This window comes from Leucopleurus acutus (genome assembly GCF_964270905.1).
Source record: "Leucopleurus acutus genome assembly, chromosome: 3".
NCBI lineage: Eukaryota > Metazoa > Chordata > Mammalia > Artiodactyla > Delphinidae > Leucopleurus > Leucopleurus acutus.
This window is the reverse complement of record NC_139145.1, coordinates 45580127-45602981: the sequence shown is the minus strand read 5'-3', so window position 1 is coordinate 45602981 and position 22855 is coordinate 45580127. Positions and strand designations below refer to the sequence as shown.

Below are 22855 nucleotides of genomic sequence, written 5' to 3'. Positions count from 1 at the left end.
TCAAATTAAATTAGCTGGGGGCAATGTTCACAACACACACAAATGTGTCCCTGTGAAAACTTGTGAAGCAACATCAGCAACTGCAAAATGACAGTTCCTCAAGTACTAAAAAAATGACCCCAAATCGAAACAATCAAAACACTTACAAATATTTAAAATCTAAAACAAAACGAAAAACTGAAAACTTTTGAGTTTTCAGTTGCATGCAATTTTTGAGGATACTTTAACAAAATATTTTATTTATTGTAATAGCCAAATAAATAAATTTGTTTTTTATTCTTTTGTTAAAAAATTTTTGGCTGCGTTGGGTCTTCATTGCTGCACACAGGCTTTCTCTAGTTGTGGTGAGAGGGGGCTACTCTTTGCTGTTGTGTGTGGGCTTCTCATTGCGGCAGCTTCTCTTGTTGCAGAGCACTGGCTCTAGGAGCGCAGGCTTCAGTAGTTACAGCATGCGGGCTCAGTAGTTGTGGTGCACGGACTTAGTTGCTCCATAGCATATGGGATCTTCCTGGACCAGGGATTGAACCCGTGTCCCCTGCATTGGCAGGCGGATTCTTAACCACTGCACCACTAGGGAAGTCCCCCCAAATATTTTAATTATTAAATACCAACCTGACTTTTCTTTAGGTGCCTCCTTTTTCAGTAAAGTGACTTTGTTATTAATGGTGACTTTTGACTTTTCAAAGCCTAAGAATGCTGGAGTGCAGATAACTGGTTCTTTAGAGACTACATCATGGGGAAAAAGAAAAAAAATGTGGATAAGAACAATGTAGAATCTAGTTCTTTTTAAAAATTAAGAGTATACCAGCCTTAATGGTGTGATTTTATCTATTACCCCAAATATAAGATGAAATATTTCAGATAGGAAGCATGGGTAGTCTCCCTTTCCCCATCTCACAAACTGCCTTCCAAGAATCGGTAGGTTTATTGCTTAGAACTCTTGACTAATTGATCTAAGGAAAAGTTATAAAGGTTCTAGCCTCCACAGCTTTATACCATAGGTCTAGGAGTTCCCAAACTTGGCTTGGGTGACAAAGTACTAATTGCATATTTAATTCCACAAACAAGGAACAACTTTACCAATAGAAATTTAAAGTGTATGGGATACAGAGTCACAATCCTGAGTGTACACACCATGAACTCAAAAAACCCCACAAAAAACAAAAAACCCAAACTAAGTTGTTGATCTACAGGGGTAAAAGAACATTTTATGATAAAGAAGTATTCTGATGAATCTAAAAAATAAATCCATTAAACTTTTTAGATCTTTATTTACCCAAACTGTGGGTCCCAGTGGCCATCCCTTGGGATGGAGAGGGTCAGGGAGGACTCTGTACCATATATTTTGGCCATTTTAAATTCTGTCACATCAAAATATTCTGCTGTAGAATTAAACATGAGTCAGTCCTATTTATATTGTTTGCCTGCAAGTTCCCAGAGTGGTGATAGTTTCTAGGTCAGATATTTGTAAGGCACAATGGTTTCTTTCAGTAAACATAGCTGATGACATCATATTGTTACAACTTTCCCCATGTAAGTTTCTATGTATACATTGCCCTAGTTTCACTTTGTCCCACAGTCTTACCCTGCTCAAGTTGATAAGAAGTTTTCTCTATAGAACTTCACTATTTCCATCCCAGTCACCCAGTAGACCCCCTTAATACGTCAAAGGTAGACCTGGCTCAGTTTCCTGGTCATGACTGCTAAGTCCTAGAGAGTTAGTGAAACACAGGATTTGGCCACATACCTGCCGAGGTGACACCACAGGGTAGCTCTGGCTCCCGGGCTTCCTCCTCAGTCTCCTGGTCTGACACTCCATTCTCAACAGGGCCCGAGCTCTCCTTTACACTCTCTTCTTCATTCCCGTCACACAATTCCTGCTTTACAGGCACTCTCAAGATGGGCTTTTTCTTCTTTTTGGGCTTTGGCTTAGGTTGAGAGAGCCTTTTTTTCTCTAATTCAATATTTTTCTTGCCTATAGAAATCACAGTTCAGAAAAGGATAGATTAAAGTATATATTCTTGGTTAAAAGCACTCTAGGAGATAATCTCCAAAACCTTATTACTCTTGTTTTTGATAACATTCTTGCCCTTTCCCTTCCTTCCCAGTGAATTCTTAGTTATATTATCAAAATGTTAACCAAACCAAACCCCTTTGGGACTTCATTAAATCATAAACACAATGCCCCATTTACCCCTGAATACTTGAGTGTGTATCCTACAAACAAGGATATTCTCCTACATCATCAGAGCACAACCGTTAAAATCAGGAAATTAACGATGATACATTACTCCTGTCTACTCCCACCTCACTTAAGTTCTGCCAGTTGTACCAAGAATGTCCTTTATACCAAAAAGAATCAATCCAGGACTACATGTTGCACTGGCTTGTTATGTCTCTACTTTCTTTCAGCCTGAACAGGCTCAGATTTTATTTTGACTTTCATGACTGGAAACTCATGAAGATTACAGGATAGTTATTTGGTCAGATTTCCTTCAAATTGGGTCTGCCTTATGTTTTTCGCGATTAGATTTAGGTTATGCATTTCATTGCCCCAGGCAATCACTGATTTGCTGTCACTGTAGTTTAGTTTTGTCTGTTTTAGAAATTCATATGATTTATAACTACATTTTTTTTTTTTTAATTTATTTATTTTTGGCTGCATTGGGCCTTTGTTGCTGTGCACGGGCTTTCTCTAGTTGCGGCGAGCAGGGGCTACTCTTTGTTGCGGTGCACGGGCTCTTCATTGCAGTGGCTTCTCTTGTTGCGGAGCATGGGCTGTAGGTGCACGGGGTTCAGTAGTTGTGGCATGTGGGCTCAGAAGTTGTGGCTCGCGGGCTCTAGAGCACAGGCTCAATAGTTGTGGCATATGGGCTTAGTTGCTCCACGGCATGTGGGATCTTCCCGGACCAGGGCTCAAACCCGTGGCCCCTGCATTGGCAGGGATTCTTAACCACTGCACCGCCAGGGAAGCCCTATGACTACATTTCATACTCTGTATTAGCTATACAGTATTTAGTCTTTGTGCCCGGCTTCTTTTGCTAGGCATAATCCTTTTTGAGACTTATCCATTTTGTTGTGTTTAAAAGTAGTTACTTTTTATTGCTGAGTAGAATTCCACTACAGGATATAGCATAGTTTATTTACCAGCTGATGTACATTTGGGTTGTTGTTTCCGGTTTGTGGCAATTATAGATAAAGCTATAAGCATTCTTTTATAGGTCTTTATATGGATGTATCATTTCATTTCTTCGGGTATATTTCTAGTTGTTTATATACTCTGTCTAGTTTTCTAGCTATTTCTGGTGAGTGGGCAAATCTGGTACCAGTTATTCTTTTATAGCTAGAAATGAAATTCTGTTAATTATTTCAAGTTCAGATTGTCCCAGATTTGGGTAGCCAGCCCCTTCAAGCTGGCTCCTTTGTCCTTTTGATGATCTCTATTCTTTGAGCACTTCCTTCCTTTGTGGCATATGACGTTGCAGGCTCCTCTTGTATTTTTCTGGTCCTAACCTGGAATTAGCCATTTCTCCAGAAGCCCTGGTCGGTCCCTTTTAATGGAGAATGATATTTAGAAAACAAGATCTGGGTGCTAGGTATACTTGTTACTATTTGGGTGTTGTCCTCAGGCCCCTCCTGGCTGCTATCCTTGCTTGGGCTTCCAACCCTACCATCCTGTTGCTGCCGCCCTGCACGAATGTCTTCCTTGCTTGACTCCAGTCAACTCACTTACTGAGGAAAGGAGAAAGGGAATTAGGCAAGCCTTTATGGGCTCCAGGGTTTGACTGACCTTGAGGAGGTCGGGAATGTTCTTGCATGGAAGTGAGCCATTTGTACACACAGAAGTCATCTGCCCCTGAGTAGATGCAGTCTGGATCCAACGGGGACCATGCGATGCAAAGCAGTCGACCTCGATGTCCTCGGAAATTGCATAGAGGCTCTTCCTGGAGAGTATCCCACACCTAGAACCAAAAGTCACACAAGAGAATAATTTCTCGTTATTCTATTGTTTTTTTGGGGGGTATACATTTTAGAAAAAATCTTAAAAATCTGTGTACTCTTATTTCCTCTTGTGATTTGTACTTTTAGGAGTTCAGTTTCAGAAAGTGCTATTTCCTGTGGGAGATTTTTGTATTCTGGGATATAGAGGCATTCCCATGTGGATGATTTTGAGTAAGCTTTAATGGTGCCCTATGGATTTCACTGTCCTCAACCGGTATCGTATGTTATTTTTGGGCTGGGGATTCAGATACCATGAAGAGAATTCTAATTCAGAGCCCACACCTGCACATGTGATGGATGCTTAGGGTTCTAACTTCTCACAGGTGATTCTTCTGTCTGTGGGCAAATGATCAATTTCCTTGCTGTTTCTTGAATTACTCCAGTCTGCGCTGCACAAAGGGTAGCCCATCATGGCTCTCAGCTCTGTGCAGATAGCTCATTTACCACTCAATACTGAGACAGACATCCATCACAGATGATAGATCCTAAGGTCTCTTCTGGTTCTGATATCCGAAACTCACCCCATACCTCTGGTTTGGCATCTCATCTTTATTTTTGAGAACTTGGAGGTCTGAGTTACCAATTTATTTTTAGAAATATTTTTTCATTACTTATAGTCACCATTCTGTGATAGAACAGAATGGGAGGAGTACTTTTCACATCAACTTTAGTCCATTAAACTGACAGTAGGTCAGAATGAAATCTTTAAAAACATCAGAATTTAGCTAGTTCCTGTTAATATTTCCCCTTTCATCTAAGTAAAATACACCCCAAACTTAGCCTGCCAAGGGCCCAGATATGTTTAATAAACTAAAATGCCCTCTAGAGCTCAGAAAAATCCCTTTCTATAGAAGATAATGGTGAGGGAAGGAGTCTGTACAAAACTGGGGGAAAGGAGGAAAGAGTCTGAGTTAGAGTACACAGTGAAGAACCCACTGAATCAAGGACGCAATAGTACCTGAGCTGTACCATCATAGGAAGCAGATATCAGCCTTCCGTCATGATGTGGGCTCCATGCCAGACTGGTAATCTTGGCTGTGTGCCCTGAGAGGGTCCGGTAGGGCTCTGTAATGGTCACTGGAGATTCAGGATTGCTCTCTATAAGACAAGGGGATGATGTCATTTCTACCAGCAACAACAACAGAAAGACATAAAGGAGGGTATTAACATGGCAAGAGTCAAGATTTTGCCACGTGCTTTCTGTGTGATTTTCAATATTGTTTCTACGTGGGCAGTGTTGTTTAGTAGTTAAGTGCATAGGCATATCCACAGTGCCTGGCACATGGGCTTACTGCAAGAAGTATTAGCTATCATTCTTTCTTTCTAAAAGCCATCAAAATGAAAATAATACATTTTGGATGTGATACCAAGAACATATCATGTATATGGCACTCTAGCTAAAAATGTGTGACCTGAATCTAGTCATGAGAAAATAGGAGACCAAACTAAATTGAGGGGACATCTACAAAATAACAGGCTGGCATTCTTCAAAAAAATCAACATGAGGGACTTCCCTGGTGGTCCTGTGGTTAAGACTCCACACTTCCAATGCAGGGGGCATGGGTTCAATCCCTGGTTGGGGAACAAGGATCTCACAGGCCATGTGGTGCGGCAAAAAAAAAAAAGGCTGACAGACTGTTCTAGATATAAAGGACAATATTGGATCAATTGACAACACGAGAATAAGCACGGCAGATCAAACTATTGTATTAAATTAATTGAAGTTTATAATGGAATTATGGTTATGTAAGGGAATAGCCTTATTCTTACAAAATACACAAATATTAAGGGATATGGGGCATGACATATGCAACACAAACAGTTTGGAAAAATACATACATACACACACACACAGAACAAATCAAATATGACAAAATATAAGTTGTTGAATCTTTGAGAGGGTATATGGGAGTCCTTTGTACTATTCTTGCAACTTTCCTCTAAGTCTCAATTATTTAAATATAATATAAGAAGGTAAAAATAAAATGAAATGGATTCTGGCCATTTTTTTCCGTTTTCTATTATTCAGTAGATATGAAATAAAAAAACAAACTAGGGTGACAGTATTACAGTAGAAAAAGATCTGCACTGCTCTTAAGTATTAAGTTAATGCTCTTCAATAAGTGATGCTGAGAAAACTGGACAGCTACCTGTAAAAGAATGAAATTACAACATTTTCTCATACCGTATACAAAAATAAACTCAAAATGGATTAAAGACCTAAATGTAAGACCTGAAATCTTAGAACTCCTAGAAGAGAACTCTTCGACATAAATCATAGCAGTATTGTTTTTGGCTCAGTCTCCTAAGGCAAAAGGAACAAAAGCAAAAATAGATAAATGGAACCTAATTAAACTTAAAAGCTTTTGCACAGCAAAGGAAACCATGGACAAAACGAAAAGACAACCTACTGAATGGGAGAAAATATTTGCAAATGACTGATAAGGGATTATTTCCAAAATACCTAAACAGCTCATAGATCTCAGTGTCAAAAAAACAAACCACCCAATTAAAAAATGGGCAGAACACCTGAATAGACATTTTTCCAAAGAAGATATGGCCAACAGGCACATGGAAAGATGCTCAGCATCGCTAATCATCAGAGAAATGCAAATCAAAACCACAATCACATCATTTCAAACCTGTCAGAATGGCTATCATCAAAAAGAACACAAATAGGGACTTTCCTGGTGGCACAGTGGTTAAGAATCTGCCTGCCAATGCAGGGGACACGGGTTCGAGCCCTGCTCCGGGAAGATCCCACATGCCGCAGAGTGACTAAGGCTGTGTGCCACAATTACTGAGCCTGTGCTCTAGAGCCCATGAGCCACAACTACTGAGCCCGTGTGCCACAACTACTGAAGCACACGCGCCTAGAGCCTGTGCTCTGCAACAGAGAAGCCACTGCAATAAGAAGCCTATGCACCGCAACGAAGAGTAGCCCCTACTTGCTGCAACTAGAGAAAGCTCGTGTGCAGCAACGAAGACCCAATGCAGCCAAAGAAAAAAAAACAAAAAACACAAAACAAAACACAAATAACAAATGTTGGTGAGAATGTGGAGAAAAGAGAACTCTGGTACATTATTATTATTATTTTTTCTCTCTCTCTTTTTTCTTTTTCCTCTAGTACATTATTGGTGGGAATGTAACTGGTGCAGCCGCTATGGAAAACAGTATGGAGGTGCCTCAGAAAACTAAAAATAGAAGTACTATATGACCCAGCAATTCCACTCCTGGGCATATATCCAAAAAAAATGAAAACACTAATTCTAAAAGATACATGTACTCCAATGTTCATAGCAACATTATTTACAACTGCCAAAATATGGAAGCAACCTAAATGTCCATCAATAGATGAATGTATAAAGATGTGGTATATATGTACAATGGAATATTACTCAGTCATAAGGAACAAGGAAGTTCTGCTGTTTGCAACAAAAGAGACCTAGAGGGTATTATGCTAAGTGAAATAAGTCAGACTGAGAAAGACAAATACTGTATGTTTTCACTTATATGTGGAATCTAAAAAATAAAATGAATAAATGGAACAAAACAGAAACAGACTCGCAGATATAGAGAGCAAACTAGTGGTTATCAGTGGGGAGAGGGCAGAGGGGAGGGGCAAGATGGGAGTGTGGGATTAAGAGGTACAAAGCTGTATATAAAATAAATAAGCAATAAGGCTATATTGTATAGCACAGGGAAAGATAGCCATTATCTTATAATAACTTTATTATTTATTTATTATTATTATTTTTTTTTGCGCTACGTGGGCCTCTCACTGCTGTGGCCTCTCCCGTTGCGGAGCACAGGCTCCGGACGCGCAGGCTCAGCAGCCATGGCTCACGGGCCCAGCCGCTCCGCGGCATGTGGGATCTTCCTGGACCGGGGCACGAACCTGCGTCCCCTGCATCGGCAGGCGGACTCTCAACCACTGCGCCACCAGGGAAGCCCATATAATAACTTTAAATGGATATAATCTATAAAAATACTGAATCGCTATGTTGTCTACCTAAAACTAATACGATATTGTAAATCAACTATACTTCAGTTTAAAAAAATTAAGTTTATGTCCTTTGCCAAAGTAGATATTTAATTTGGAATCAGAGGACTAGGATAAGCTTTCTAACATATCATGCTTATTAGTTACAAACTGTCTGCTATTTATTATTAGCAAAATCTATGTACACTATTAGTTTTCTTATATTCCTTTTAACTTGAGAGAGTCACTGCTAGAATAAAAATTGTTTTGTTATTACAAATAAAGATTCTCAGGAAATCACTGGAAATTAGTTCTAGAGAAATTTAAAATGTCAACTTGAAATTTTCACTATGGTTGACAGCACATACTCTCCAGCATTGGAAACAGATTAGTGTCACATTATAATTTCTTCATAGAAAAAAAAGTAACTACATCTCCTTCACATTAAAAGAACAGGCGCCTCTGACCACTTCTTATGGTTCTTCTGGGTGCTGAAGAAATTCAGAGAAGTTTAAGATTCATTAAGGAATACATCATATGAAAATATGAAAAAGATCAACGTGCCAGGCAGGGACTAGTAGTTACTAGAACACATGCAGACTCTGCAATTAGACAATTTGGGTTTGAATCTAGGCTCTATCATATACTAGCTGTGGGACTTATGGAAGTGAGCTAACCTCTCTGAGCCTCAATTTAATCAGGAAAATGAAGATAACAAAACCTACCTCCCAGGACTGTGAGAATTAGATGCAGTCACACATGGAAACACTGAGGGAAGGGGATATAAACTGGCAATATCTTTTTGGAGAGCGACAGTTTCACACAAGATGAAAAGTCATATCCCTACCCCTGGCCTGGAATAACTATAGCAATAACTATACTTTAGAAAATCTGGAGAAAACATGCAGCAAACTAATAACACTGGATTTTACTGAGGGATGGGATTAGGGAATTTTGTCATGTTTGAAACTTTTGTTGTATTTTAAGTAAGGTGAATATACTACTTTTGAAAGCAGAAAAATTATAAAAGTAGTATTTACTTTAATACCGAAAAGAAAGGAAAAAGGCACAGAAATTGGAACAAGAAGTAGCGGAACACATATACCACCCCCAATATGGAAAGAAACCAAAGTTACCTATGACGGTCTGCAGGTTGTGCACATAAATGACTGCATTGTTGGACCCAGAGGCCATCAGATAGCTCAGCTCTGGCCGGCTGCCATACTCATGATGCCAGCTAATAGTATTCACAAGCTTGTGATGCTGCTGGATGGTGCAGATCAGTTTCAAGTTAGGAACCTTGAATATTTCTATTGATCTGGAATAAGAAACACACCAAGACAAGAAAGATGGATGCTCAAATTACAGTCCAATGCAAACAGGTATCTCCTTCATCCCATCAGTCAAAGAAAGGTGAAATGGAATAGGATAACCCTATATAAACTGCAGAGGTTACTCTCTCACAAAGAACCAGACACAAAAAGTAGTCTTTCAAACAGTTTTCACAAATCTCAACAATCTCTGGAAAGTTGTGTTTATCAGGCTCTTATAATAAATGGTGCAAGGGAGAAGCTAAAAGAAGAATTAATAAACAAATGGCTGAAATAGGACTATGTTACTATGATCAACATTGGAAAGGGGAAAAAAAAACCCCCAAAAAAACAAAAACAAAAGAAAAAGATGTTGGAAAGGGCATGGTGAGGTCTAAAAAGCATTTCTGCCTAGGTTTACTATAAAAAAAAATGAAGGGAGATTTAGGCAGTTTAATTCTGGAGATGAGGATTCTGTGAAGCACACAACAGCCAAAACACAGAGTAGTGTTGAGTACTCTTTGGGCTGAAAATATTTAACTTATTTTTCAGTTCTCAAAGATGCAGAGAGCTGAGTCATTTAAGGATATCAAGGATAAGTCAGAACATCAAATACAACTAGGTTTTCCCAACTAACATTACAGATGGCATTAGCTTGTGATCAAATATATGCGCAATTACAAAGTTTTTTTTATAAAGAAACAAACACATACCCATCTTCATTGCCAAGAGCCATGATTTTGCCATCTGCTTTCCAGCTGATCTCTGTGTGTACAGGCAATTTGTACTAGAAAGCAAAACAAACCAATCTTGACTGAAAACATTGTTCTTCTTACAAATCAGTGATGACAGTGTGGGGAAAAAAAAGAAAATCCCTAGTTTAAAAACGTTCTAATTGTACAACAGCCATTCTTGTAAATAATCTACATAATTCGCCAAAGAGGTACTAAGAGCAAGTGTTTGAAATACGATTTCCTAAATGGGATAAAAAAGAGAGACCAGTAAATACTACACGTCTGCAGTGTCTAACCTTGTGAAATGAACTTAATTAAAATGATTTTTATCCCACAATAAGACATGAAACATATCCATTGGCTTTGATAACATGGGGGTCGTCGCCTTTTTAATAGAAGTCATACACACTACGCTTTTTTCTTCCTATCTCTTCTGTTTCTTTTCCAGAATCTTTTTTTTTCCTAACTTTTTTTGGTGTTTCCCAAAGCTGCCTGGGCCCTCTTCTATTCTTACTTGTCTCTTTAGATCACCTCATACATACCTGCAGCTTCTTTAGCTACCATTCATGTGAAGAGACTCCAAATTTCTATTTCCAGCCCAAACTCCTTATATGAGCCTCTGATCCATACATTTAACTGTCACAAAACTAAAAGTTTGTTAACAATAGAAATTTTGTCTCTTTTATTCATTGTTGAATGTTAATGTTCAGATGACATTTAAGACACGAAGGAATACAGTCAACAAAAATAATTCAATTTATGATTAAATGTTATTTTTATGCTAGCCATACAAAATAATGAGCAACAGTAAAAAATGCTCATTTGAAAGAGTAAGGAAATCTCAACATTTATGGTTTCATTTAAAAAGACAGTTCTGGCATACAGATACACTGATAGGATGGTAAAGAAAATGTGGCTAAATGTGGAAATCTCAGTCAAGGATATAAGGAAATTATTTGTATTATTTTTGCAACTTTTGTATAAATCTGTAATTATTTCACTAAAAAAATTAAAAACAAAATGACAATTCTGTCTTGAGCAAAATACCTTATATCTGCACTTGAATACCATATTAAAAAATTATTTTTACGAACACCTCACTCTGGAGAAAGTGGCTGGCGTGAAAAGGCTGCTTTATATTCAAGATCAGAAAGTTTATAATAAATCACCATTGCAACTGAGAGACGCTTGAAATCTGCCTGAGCATAATGGATACCTCTTATAATGGCATTTATCATGCAAGATGAGAAGCCAAGAAGATGGAGAGATCATGAGAAGACTTTAGACCACAGGAACTCACTTTGATTGAATTGGTGTCCCTGATGAGTTTGTTGATGTCAAAGGCCTCTCCACTAAGCTTCCAGGGGTTGTGTTGTAAGACAATCCCTTCCCCTCCACAGCTGTATAAAGTGAGGGAAGGTCTGTCCCCTTCTCCTCCTATATGAGATAAGGAAAGAAAGCGTATCCGTTTTGTACTTCACCAGCTTAACTATTTGTTGCTATAGTGTGACCATATCATACTATGAGATGTTTTAAAAGAATTACATTAATTTATTGGAATAAAGTCACTGTTCTTTGCATCTGAACACAGTTGTTGGGGGCAGAAATAAATGGTATATTAATTCTACATTAATATTTATAATACAACATATTTGCTTTAAACATTCTTCTGCCACTCAAAATAGTAGGGGTGCCAAAGCTGGGATCAGAAAACATGTTTTCAAAGTTTTGGGGAATTTACCTTCTCTTACCGACAAGTACTCCTTGGGCATTTAAATATATGGAGCTGCAGGACTTGCTATGACTAACTGTAAGAAGCTGTACTCAAAGCAATGATTTCTTTGGTGTTACAGCAATCATCCTGTTGATTTTTAAGAAGCAAACAGTGGTTCTGGTGGGTTTCTGTAAGGGCAAGTTTTATTTTCACCACTGCTAGAACTAAGCTTGGCACAAGTCGAGGATCAACATTTGTTGAATGAATGAATGAATGAATGAATGAACGAACTACCACTGCAATGCTGCTTGAGTTCTGATGATTTACACTGTAAACGTTTACATTATTATGGAAATTTACAGATGTTCCATTATATATGGTGAAGAAAAGATTACCAAAGACTTTTGCTGAACACATTCATTTTTAAAATTCTGCAAGACCTACCACTGTAGGCATACGAAAGAGAAATATAAGGCTGAGGGGTTAGAAAAGGAAAAGGGTCAGAATACATCAAAGGCAACAAGAGATCATTTGAGAAATTCTAAGTTTGCTTTAACTGTAGGTGAAAACAGATGATCATTAACATTACAATTCTTTTTTTTAAATTTATTTTTTTAATAAATTGCTTATCTTTATTTATTTTTTTGGCCACACTGCATGGCCTGTGGTATCTTAGTTCTCGGACCAGGGATTTAACCTGGGCCTTTGGCAGTAAGAGCACAGAGTCCTAACCACTGGACTGCCAGGGAATTCCCAACATTATCATTCTGATAAAATTAAAAGGTGATAGCAAATTTTAGTGAAAATCATTAGATTAGGTATCAGGACCAAGCATGAGATAACTATATTCACAATGAAAAAATTCAGCTCAAAGAGATCAAATATGCTTTAGTTTGGAGTTTGGAGAGGCTTATTCTGGGTGAATGCTTTCCAATTTATCACCTGTTACAACTGCCCTCATGGACCCCTGGGAACATAGCAGCTTGCTTAAGTAACCACTGCATTAGAATATTTATGACTCTTTCCAGGTTGCACATCCTAGGATTAAGTTGAAAGAAAGAGAATACTCTCACGTTTGTTACAGAATGACTCACACTTACCGGGTGCCATGGAGGGTACCGGTGGCCCCCAGGCTAATGAGTATACAGTCTTCTTGTGATATGTGCTAGAAATCTGTGGAGGCCTGGGGGGAAGGGGGATTACAAACAGAAAGACTTAAAACAAAAAGATATAGTGGAAAACAGACCATCTTTTTCAAAAAGTTACCTGTTATATAAACTTAGTTGCTGATATTAAAGAAAAATTATTTAACAGTACCCTTCTCCAAATAACTGACTGTAAACAAGCAAACACTTAAATAATATACCATGTAATGATAGCTACTAACAAAATAATTAAGTCCCGAACATACTTCACCCAGTAAAAGAATGCTATTAACCTCCCTAACTGGCCAGCTTGGGATCAATCTCCCCATCTCTGTCAAATATTCTAATATTATTGTAGTTATATAGCAGTGTAAAGGCTATCACAACTAGAGAAAAACAGGACAAGACAGAAAATGCAAACTGTTAAGCCCAGAACTAAGGTTACTGCTAGGCATATATTATCACCATGCAGATGTATCCACCTTATATTCAAGTAAAAGACTGGAAGTCATTTTTGGCTTACCCTGTCGTTAACATCACATTCTTTTTTTTTTTTTTTTTTTTTTTGCGGTACGCGGGCCTCTCACTGTTGTGGCCTCTCCCATTGTGGAGCACAGGCTCCGGACGTGCAGGCTCAGCGGCCATGGCTCACGGGCCTAGCCGCTCCGCGGCATGTGGGATCTTCCCGGACTGGGGCAGGAACCCGTGTCCCCTGCATCGGCAGGCGGACTCCCAACCACTGCACCACCAGGGAATCCCTATTTTACAGTTTTTAAAGGTTACTTTCCATTTAATTATTACAAAATACTGGCGCTATTCCCCATGTTGTACAGTACATCCTTGAGCCTCTCTTACACCCAATAGTTTGTACCTCCCACTCCCCCACCCCTATAGTCCACCCCACCCCAACCACTAGTTTGTTCTCCGTATCTGTGAGTCCGCTTCTTTTTTGTTATATTCACTAGTTTGTTGTATTTTTTAGATTCCACATATAAGTGATAGCATACAGTATTTGTCTTTCTCTGTCTGACTTATTTCACTTCACATAATACCCTCCACATCCATCCAAGTTGCTTCAAATGACAAAATTTCATTATTTTTTATGGCTGAGTCGTTATTCCATTGTGTGTGTGTGTGTGTGTGTATACACACAACTTTTTTGTCCTTTCATCTGTTGATAGACACTTAGGTTGCTTCCATATCTAGGCAGTTGTAAATAATGCTGCTATGAACACTGGGGTGCATGTATCTTTTCGAATTAGTGTTTTTGTTTTTTTTGGATATATACCCAGGAGTGGAACTGCTGGATCATATGGTAGTTCTTTTTGAGTTTTTGATTTTTTTTTTTTAAAGAAACGTTGCTCTTCAGGGTATTTTTGAAGGTTGCTGTGGTGATTAATAATATGTGATGTGTCAGGACAGGGCAGTGCGGTTATTACCTTTAACATATACTGTATTCTTTGTATAATTTTAGAATTCCAGGATTCTAGAACCTATGACTGAACTAACTTAGCTGTTGACTTCTTTATTTCCATGTATCTGACACATTTACCATTATCACTCTAGACAATGAACCAATTTTTCTTTGGCTGAAAGAAGTAGAATAAGCATTTCTGGCTGAATACTAACAATGTACCTACAGCAACATCCTTCCTCCTACTACATACCTTTGCTGGTATCAGTTTGGATATTCAGCTTATAATAACCAAACGATAGTAATTTACCAGAATTAGTCAGCAGTTTTGTGATGACACAAACCTATTTAAATTGATACATAGTTTTATTTTATTAAATACTTCTTTGAAATAGTGTAGCCTTTTTTAAAAAAGCTAGATATGAAGAAAAATAGTTAATGCGTATTCAGTTATACATAAGTACCTAAAAAACTGGCATATAAAAAGGTTAGCCGCACAGTATAATGAATGATTCTCACTTAGATGCAAATGATCTTTAGGCAAACTTTTTCTGTAAAGGGCCAGATAGTCAGTGCTTCAGGCTTTGTGAAACATGCAATTTCTGTCACAACTCGTTTATTCTGCTGTGGTAGCATGAAAGCAGCCTCAGACAAGAGGTAAAAAAAATGAGTGTGGGGCTTCCCAGGTGGCGCAGTGGTTAAGAATCCTCCTGCCAAGGCAGGGGACATGGGTTTGAGCTCTGGTCCAGGAAGATCCCACATGCCGCGGAACAACTAAGCCCGTGCGCCACAACTACTGAGCCTGCACTCTAGAGCCCGCGAGCCACAACTACTGAGTCCGTGTGCCACAACTACTGGAGCCTGCATGCCTAGAGCTCGTGCTCCGCAACAAGAGAAGCCACCACAATGAGAAGCCTGCGCACCGCAATGAAGAGTAGCCCCCACTCGCTGCAACTAGAGAAAGCCCATGCACAGCAACAAAGACCCAACGCGGCCAAAAAAAAAAAAAAAAAGAGCGTGGCTGGGCTCTAATAAAACTTTACTTATGGACAGAGAAATCTGAATTTTATTTACTTTTCATACATTGTGAAATACTCTTTTGATTCTTTTTCATTTATTTCAAAAGATAAAACTATTCTTAACTAATGGGCCATAATTCTCTAATCCCTGGCCTAGAACAGTGCTGTCCAATAAAGTATACCTTAGCCAAATATGGCCCTTGGGCACTGGAAGTGTGGCTCATGCAACTAAGAACTCAATTTCTAATTTTATTTATTTTTAATTACTTTAACTATAAATAGTCACACATGGCCAGTGGCTACCAAACTGAACAGTGCAGGTTTGGAATCTAATCAAGCATCTAGAATAGCTGTGCCCAGTAGATTTATACTGTGAGCCACATCTGCAACTCAAAGCTTTCTAGTAGCCAAGTTAACAGAAGTAAAAGAAACAAGTGAAATTCAATTTTAAGAATGTATTTTATTTAGCTCAGTATATAAAAAGTATTATCTTTTAAAATATAGTGAAAATAAATAATTACTGAGGCATTTTACATTCTTTTCTGGGGACTAAGCCTTTGCACTCTCGAGTATGTTTTACACTCAGCACATCTCAGTAGCCACCTGTGACTAAAGACTACTGTAATGGACAGTGCAGCTCTAGACAGTTTATAGGAAATACAGGGAATACAAGGAATATAGGAAATACAGGGAATAGTGAAATGAGTTACAAGTCACCACAAAGAATTAAGAAGTCCAAAATGCAGAATATGCTACAAAACAACTTATCTGGAATCTTCAAATTGAAAAGGCAATGTTATGGAAAGAAGTGGGGGATTATTCTAGAATAAGAGACTAAAGAGACATAACAAAATACAACGTGTGATCCCTGATTGAAAAAAGCTTGAAAAAAAAAAAAACACTCATTTGGCTCAAATGAGGAAATTTGTATATGCACTGGATATTAGCTCACATTATGGATATTGTTAATTTTTGTTAAGTGTAGCCAAATAAGGCAAGTATGGCAAAATGTTAACAACTGGTAAATCAAGACGGAAGGTACAGAGATGTTCTTTGTTCTCGGCTTTTAACATTCTTCGATGTCTGAAAACTTTTGTAAAAAAAATGTTGAGGGAAAACAAAAGCAAATGGTTTATTTTAGTGGTTCCCACAGGTCAGATGGGCTGAACCACCATCACCTGAAAAAATTTTTTTAAATAAAATTCTGAGTTCTAAGCCTAAACTCAGAGTCAGAATCTTAAAGATACTTCCCAGGCCTATTATGATATACATCCAGGTTTATGAACTCAAAATTAACTCACTGACAATTTGGTCAATGGGCTAAATAGAAATCGTCTATTTCTTACTTGTTGGAGTAGGTGTCATACAATCCCACTTTTCCATCATCAGTTCCAAAAGCTAAGCAGCCTTCCTTGGTTGGGTGCCAGCAGAGCTACAAAAAAATGAGGAAAGGGGCAGTGTTAAGGGAATCCTTAGGTTATACTTCAAGTGTTCAGTTGGAAAACTTTCTTGTTCTTTCTGTCTTATAATTTTAAAAGTAACAAATTCTCATTATTTAAAAGAGAGAAACAAAGAAGTATTAAAAACAAAGTAAAAGTCACCTGTAATCTCACCATCCAAACACCCCATTGCCAATTCTGTATCTTTCTAGACATTTTTTGTGGTTGAACTTTATATATAATTGAAAAAACAAAAATAGGTTCAAACATTTAAATGATGTGCATGATACATTGTTGAGTGGGGAATAAAAGATTCCAGAACAATTCAGAAAATATGATTCTATTCATCATTAACAAAGCTTGGAAAGATACATCACAAACTGTCAACAGTGGTTCTCTGGATGATGGAAGTGGGAGAATGGAGTCAAGGGTGGGGTAGGAAACATTTTTTGCTTCCTACACTTCTGTACTGTGGTTTTCGTTTTGAATCACAAACCTTTATTGCTTTTAGACTAAATAGCCACAATAAAGATATCACTTCGAAGAAAAACAAAAAAATTATACATATTGTTTTGTAATCTGCATTCCATGTTTTATAATTTGCATTTTTCATGAATCATTAACATTTTCCCACATCAAAGAAAGATCTACATTATCACTTTTAATAGTTTAATACTATTCCCCATGTGGTTATAATTTAATGTATCTCCTATGAATACACATCCAGGTTATTTCTAATTTCTTACTATTAGAAAATAGTGTGACTTGAACAAAACCTTAATTTTACAAACAAAGCCAAATTTCTGAATTAGGAGGTATGTAATGGGTTTGGTCAGAGAGAGTCCTTCTGCTGTTCCACTTTCAAATTGCATCGAAAATACCCTTGAAGAAGTCTGAATTCCCAATAGAGTTCATTTATATGAATAGGTATTCTCTAAAAGAGAATTAGTTATTTGAAAAAAGTTCGTGGCAAGCTCAGAGAAAGCTTCCTTACCGCTGTAACCTTGGACTTGACACCCTGCCAAAAAATTTTCACATCATAGTTGTTCTTTATGGAGAATGTATTCCATATACGGATCATGCCATCACCAGCGCCTATCGCCAAACAGCCTGTGTCTACAGGAGAGAAAGCCAGACTGTAGGCAAACCCACCAAGGGAAGGCAGGGTCCAGCAGCACTCCAGGGTGGCCATGTCCCAACATTTTACCTGAAAAGATGAAGGGTTAGGGTCTTTATAAAGAAGGTCAGAGAAACAGGGAAAACAATCAACACTTCAAATAGGATGGGCTCAGAATACATCAGGATAATGTAACTTAACTATTCCAGTAGGAATGAGAAAAAAATAATCAGTTATAAATTGTAGAGCTCAGAGGGATCTTAGAATACATTTATTCCCTAAGATGCCAAGTGAATAGAGAGCACAATAAACTAGAACCCAGGCTTCCTATTTCCCAGAGTTCAGTGGCCTTTCCACTCTACTGTATCACTGTATTACAGCATTGGTAATTTTCTCATTTGGCAGACTCAAAAAAAAAAAGATACAGGTGCCTCAGGACAGTGGAAGAATCAGAGTCGTTATCTTCAAAAGCAAAATATTTTATCATAGCCAGTGGAAGAGGAGTGCTGAGTTTTTAATCGTCACTTGTTTAACAGTGACTTGGAAGAGAACGGTCTGTCAAACAAGCCTAGCTTATTGTAAAACAGAAAGGTGTCTCAAGTAAAGCCGACTGTCTCTTACAAAGACTGTGCCAAGAAGGGATGGCTCTGCTACCTGAACGACAGACGAGGGTATCTGAAAGCTAAGGCTTGATGATCTCGCACAGCCTTCCATGGACACATCTACTCTTCCTTGTTGTACCTGCTTTAGCAAAAAGGCATCTTGGTCGTTTCTCAGCTTTCCCCTACTTTTCTGCTGCTAATGTATTTAATGCCAATCAGTAACAGTAACTCTGAACCTGGAACGCGGGGGCAAGGTGAGGTGTGAGAAATCTTGTACGGTTTGAAAAAGCCCTCTAATCCCATGCAAGTCCTCAATCACTGCTGTACAGTGCTGAATGCAAAATAAGCTGTTCTTACATCTCTGTCCATTGATGTGGAAAGCAACAGCTGTTTGTCATCTTCAGTTTGTAGAGGACATAAATTAAACACAATTCTTGAATGATTCTGCCCTTCTGATGAAGCACTAAAGAGGGTATATTTCCGTCTCCAAGACTGAGTGAGATCCCATAGTAGCAGTTCGCCTCTGTGAAGGAAAAACAAGTATTAGTTCTCTTTCATGAGCAATCTGAAAACAAGTGATTTTGGGCCAGAGAGTGTGGGCCCTCAGCTGCAAAATAATTTCTGTTCATTGTTCCTTTAAGGAGATAAAAATTACATATTCTGAAATAGGCACAAAATAATCTCTGGAAAAACACACACAAAACAAAAAAAAGTCACTGCCTATGGGGAGGGGAACCAAGTAGTGAAGACAGAGGTGGAGAGGGAGCTTTGGAGTTCCCTGGTGGTCTAGTCATTAGGACTTGGTGCTTTCACTGCGGCGGTCCAGGTTCAGTCCCTGGTTGGGAAACTGAGATCCCGCAAGCTGTGTGGTGTGGCCGAAATATTAAAAAAAAAAAAGGGAGCTTTACTATATCCTTTCATTCTTTTTGAATCATACAGTTGTACTGGACTACCTTTTGAACAGATTTTCCTAAAAGCTTTAATTATAAAATGCCACCATAATTTGCAGAGCCACAAAGGCTTTAAGACATAGTATGTCTTTTTTGGAGCAGTGGGGATAGTTGGGATGTGACTAACACTTTGGGGTATTTCTATATGCTTTGCCTGTATTACCTCATTTAAAAGCAGGGAACTTGTCTGTTAAATTCACTTATCATCTCAAGCAACTAGAAGCTGGTGCTTAATAAATTTTGCTTAATGAATGGCCATAATCATCCTAAGAGAGAGGAAACACTTATATCCTCCCCTTTTTTCATGTGAAGTCACTGAAGCTCAGAAAACTGAAGGGTCTTGCTTATGAACAGCCGGTAAGTAACAGATTGATTCTGAAATTCAGTTCCGCCTGAGTTCAGAGTCCACACTTAACCACCAGGCCGTACTTATTTGATCTTTTCACAACTCTTATTAGACAGCACAGGTATTAGTTCCATGATTTTTCCATTACAAATGGCCCATTATAATATAAACCTTAGTCACTGCTTTCTCCATCTTCTGTGTCTAGAAAGAAAGGCCTAGGAATTCCTGAGGCTAGAGAGGAGAACAAAATATGTCAGAGAGCATGACCAAAAAGACTTACCCAAAACAGCTGGATACCAGCTGTGTTGGCTGACCCTTGGGCCAATGGAGTGTCAACCAAAGGCGCTCTTTAACAGTTGGGTCTATACCCCCTCCTCTTCTCTTCAGAAAGGGCAATTTCAAAGTCGTCACCACTGCAGATTTAAAGAAGGTCCATGGACAGTCAAGACAATGAAAGTACATCCATGAAGCCACCAGCAGTTCACAACACAGTTCATGTTTAGAAGTTTGTTAGTTTGGTTGCTTAGAATTCAGACCTCATTTTCTCATGGAAATTTACGCATATAGTGGTTAATACTAGTCTAGCACATTTTGGTCAAACAAGCTCTTACAGGCTGTCTCGGCAACTTAAACATTAAGAATATGGTGTGGGGCTTCCCTGGTGGCGCAGTGGTTGAGAGTTCGCCTGCCAATGCAGGGGACGCGGGTTCGTGCCCTGGTCTGGGAAGATCCCACATGCCGCAGAGCGGCTGGGCCCGTGAGCCATGGCCGCTAAGCCTGCGCGTCCGGAGCCTGTGCTCCGCAACGGGAGAGGCGGCAACAGTGAGAGGCCCACGTACTGCAAAAAAAAAAAAAAAAAATGATGTATCTGGGAAAATGAGGTTCCAACTGGGATTGAGAACCCAGATGGTAACACAACCCAAGATTCTTCAAAGTTGGAAGGACAGAGAGTAGGACTCCATCTTCTAGCTGGCAAGAAATCCAACAACGGGGATAAATTTGGCAGTTGCGGTGGTAAGTTCTCCACTCCTGACATGCTACTGACCAGATGTTCTTAGTCCCTACTGTGTATGAGAACTACCACTTGCGCTTCTAAAAATACATATGCCAGGGCTCTACCCCTAGAGATTCTGATTCAGCAGATCTGAGGTGGGGTGTAGGCACCTCCCGCTGATTCTGCTGCATGACCAGAATTGAATACCATTGTATTAGACATCTGTAAGTTCAGAGATTACCCTTTTGGAGGGATTCCTAGCCCAATGTTGTCCCTACTAGGGAGTATCAGCCAAAGTGTGTCCAAAAGCAGTCCACAAACCTTAAAAAATTCTGCTTTCCAAAATTATACTACTAGGTACCACTGACTGAACCCTAACTATGTGCCAAGCACTGTGCTACTTGCTTTACGTGTACTAATGCATCTGGACAAAGACGAAAAAACTTCCATGGTTTTACATAAATTGGAGAAAGAAGACTGCTGTAAAGAGAAAAGCTAGATTTTTACTGTAAAGGTAGAATTCAGTCTGCCTGGAGTTCCTCTCAATCTATTCAATATAAACTTAAGGTAAAAGTTCTGTTCGAAGAGAAGCTTGGGAAAGCTATATGACTGAGGGTCTCTGTAATTTGGGTAAAGTGAGCTTTCACATTTAAACAGGTACTTCTATATTAGGTATACATTATTAATTCTGCATTTGTGCATTAAAAGCTCTAGCTCTAGAGATCTTTTCCATTCCTTTGATCCAGGCCTTGCCAAGTTCAGATATTCCCATTCTCATAATAAACATCTTGCCCTCCAGGCCAGACAGTGATCTTTCTGTGAATGCAATAGAAAACCTCATTGCCAACACCAAAGCCAGATGTTCAGAGTGCAGAGAGCTCTAGCCCAGGCTAAAACTTTCTGGATAGAAAAGTAAAGAACTGCTTTCTGACAGATGACACACACTGAGGATAACAAGAAATAATAAGCTTCTACTTCTACTGGATTGCTAATAGGTTATATCACAAAGGAAATGTTAAATGTCAGTCTTACCTCGGCCTCTAGAGCAGCTCCAGATACGAATGGTCTGATCTTTGCTTCCAGTGGCTAAGTAGCAGCCTTTTTTTACTGGAGTTTGTGCTACAACTTTCCCATTGGGGATTTCAAGTTCTTCTAGGGTAGAGATGGTAATTTTGTTTTTAATTTGCATTAAACATGCACTTATCAAAGAAAAAATAGTTTGCAAGGGTTCCTGAAACTTAGTTACTGTTTTCGTAGATTTGATCTGTAAAATCTAGTTTTAAACATAATTCAAATTGTACTATTCTACCTAATCTGTTCTTTAGGTCTAAAGAGTAGTGAACCCTCTTAAATCATCTCTACCTGAATTTTCCTCTTGATTTATGAATAAACAATCTTCACCAGGCAGGGGGCACCAGGCTATGGAATGGATCTCATCATCGTGGCCTCGAAGCCTGTGTATAACTTCTCCTTTCTTGCTGATGTCAATTATAACCACTATGCCATCCTTGTAGCTAAAAAACGAGAGTTAGAAACATTACTGAAAAATGAAGACAGACTGTCTTTCTAGGAAACATTTTGGCTTAGGAGTTATTGTGCATTTCTAAAAGTTAAGTGCATTTGGGGTGGGGGGAAGGAAAAAGAGTAAGAAATAATCTTGTTCTGTCCTTATTCCAAAGTACTTATTTCATGTTTTCCAGTTTTTAAAAAAACCCTCCCCCATGCCAAACTCCTGGCATTAAGTTATACTATACACATTTCCTGTCACGAAGCTCAAACAGTGGACCATGCCTGTGCCCAAGGGGAACTGACAGAAGAATAGTTCTGACAGGGGCCCAGCAATTTCCCTAATTGGAAATGAATTTGTCCTAATAAACGAAAAATATCTCCTTCCTTTTACAGATGATCTTACTTTTCTAACAAAAGCTGCAGAATTCTAACTTCTAGATCTGGATATTCCAAGGCTGTCATTTTTTGAATTCGGAAGAAACTTAGAAATTGTAATAGTTTTGTTTTTTCTTTTTTAATGATGAAGTATTTCAGATACAAGAAATATCTACTCTCTAGCTTAAGAAAAAAAATATTA

The 22855-nt window shown here is 38.6% G+C and overlaps 1 protein-coding gene across 2 annotated transcripts in view; it reads right to left on the bottom strand.

Annotated features, from left to right (window-relative positions):
- The window catches only part of GEMIN5 (gem nuclear organelle associated protein 5), a 42033-nt gene that overhangs the window by 14836 nt on the left and 4342 nt on the right, over nt 1–22855 (bottom strand). For both annotated transcript variants that reach the window (XM_082836747.1, XM_082836748.1), the window contains exons 4-17: nt 22132–22283; nt 21802–21921; nt 20056–20188; nt 18837–19002; nt 17755–17967; nt 16668–16753; nt 12844–12926; nt 11330–11466; nt 10009–10082; nt 9122–9303; nt 4961–5100; nt 3791–3962; nt 1748–1975; nt 613–726 (exon numbers count right to left, since the gene is read on the bottom strand). In XM_082836747.1, the coding sequence (XP_082692873.1) occupies nt 613–726; nt 1748–1975; nt 3791–3962; nt 4961–5100; nt 9122–9303; nt 10009–10082; nt 11330–11466; nt 12844–12926; nt 16668–16753; nt 17755–17967; nt 18837–19002; nt 20056–20188; nt 21802–21921; nt 22132–22283 (2000 nt within the window). The remainder of the gene's footprint in view (nt 1–612; nt 727–1747; nt 1976–3790; nt 3963–4960; nt 5101–9121; nt 9304–10008; nt 10083–11329; nt 11467–12843; nt 12927–16667; nt 16754–17754; nt 17968–18836; nt 19003–20055; nt 20189–21801; nt 21922–22131; nt 22284–22855) is intronic.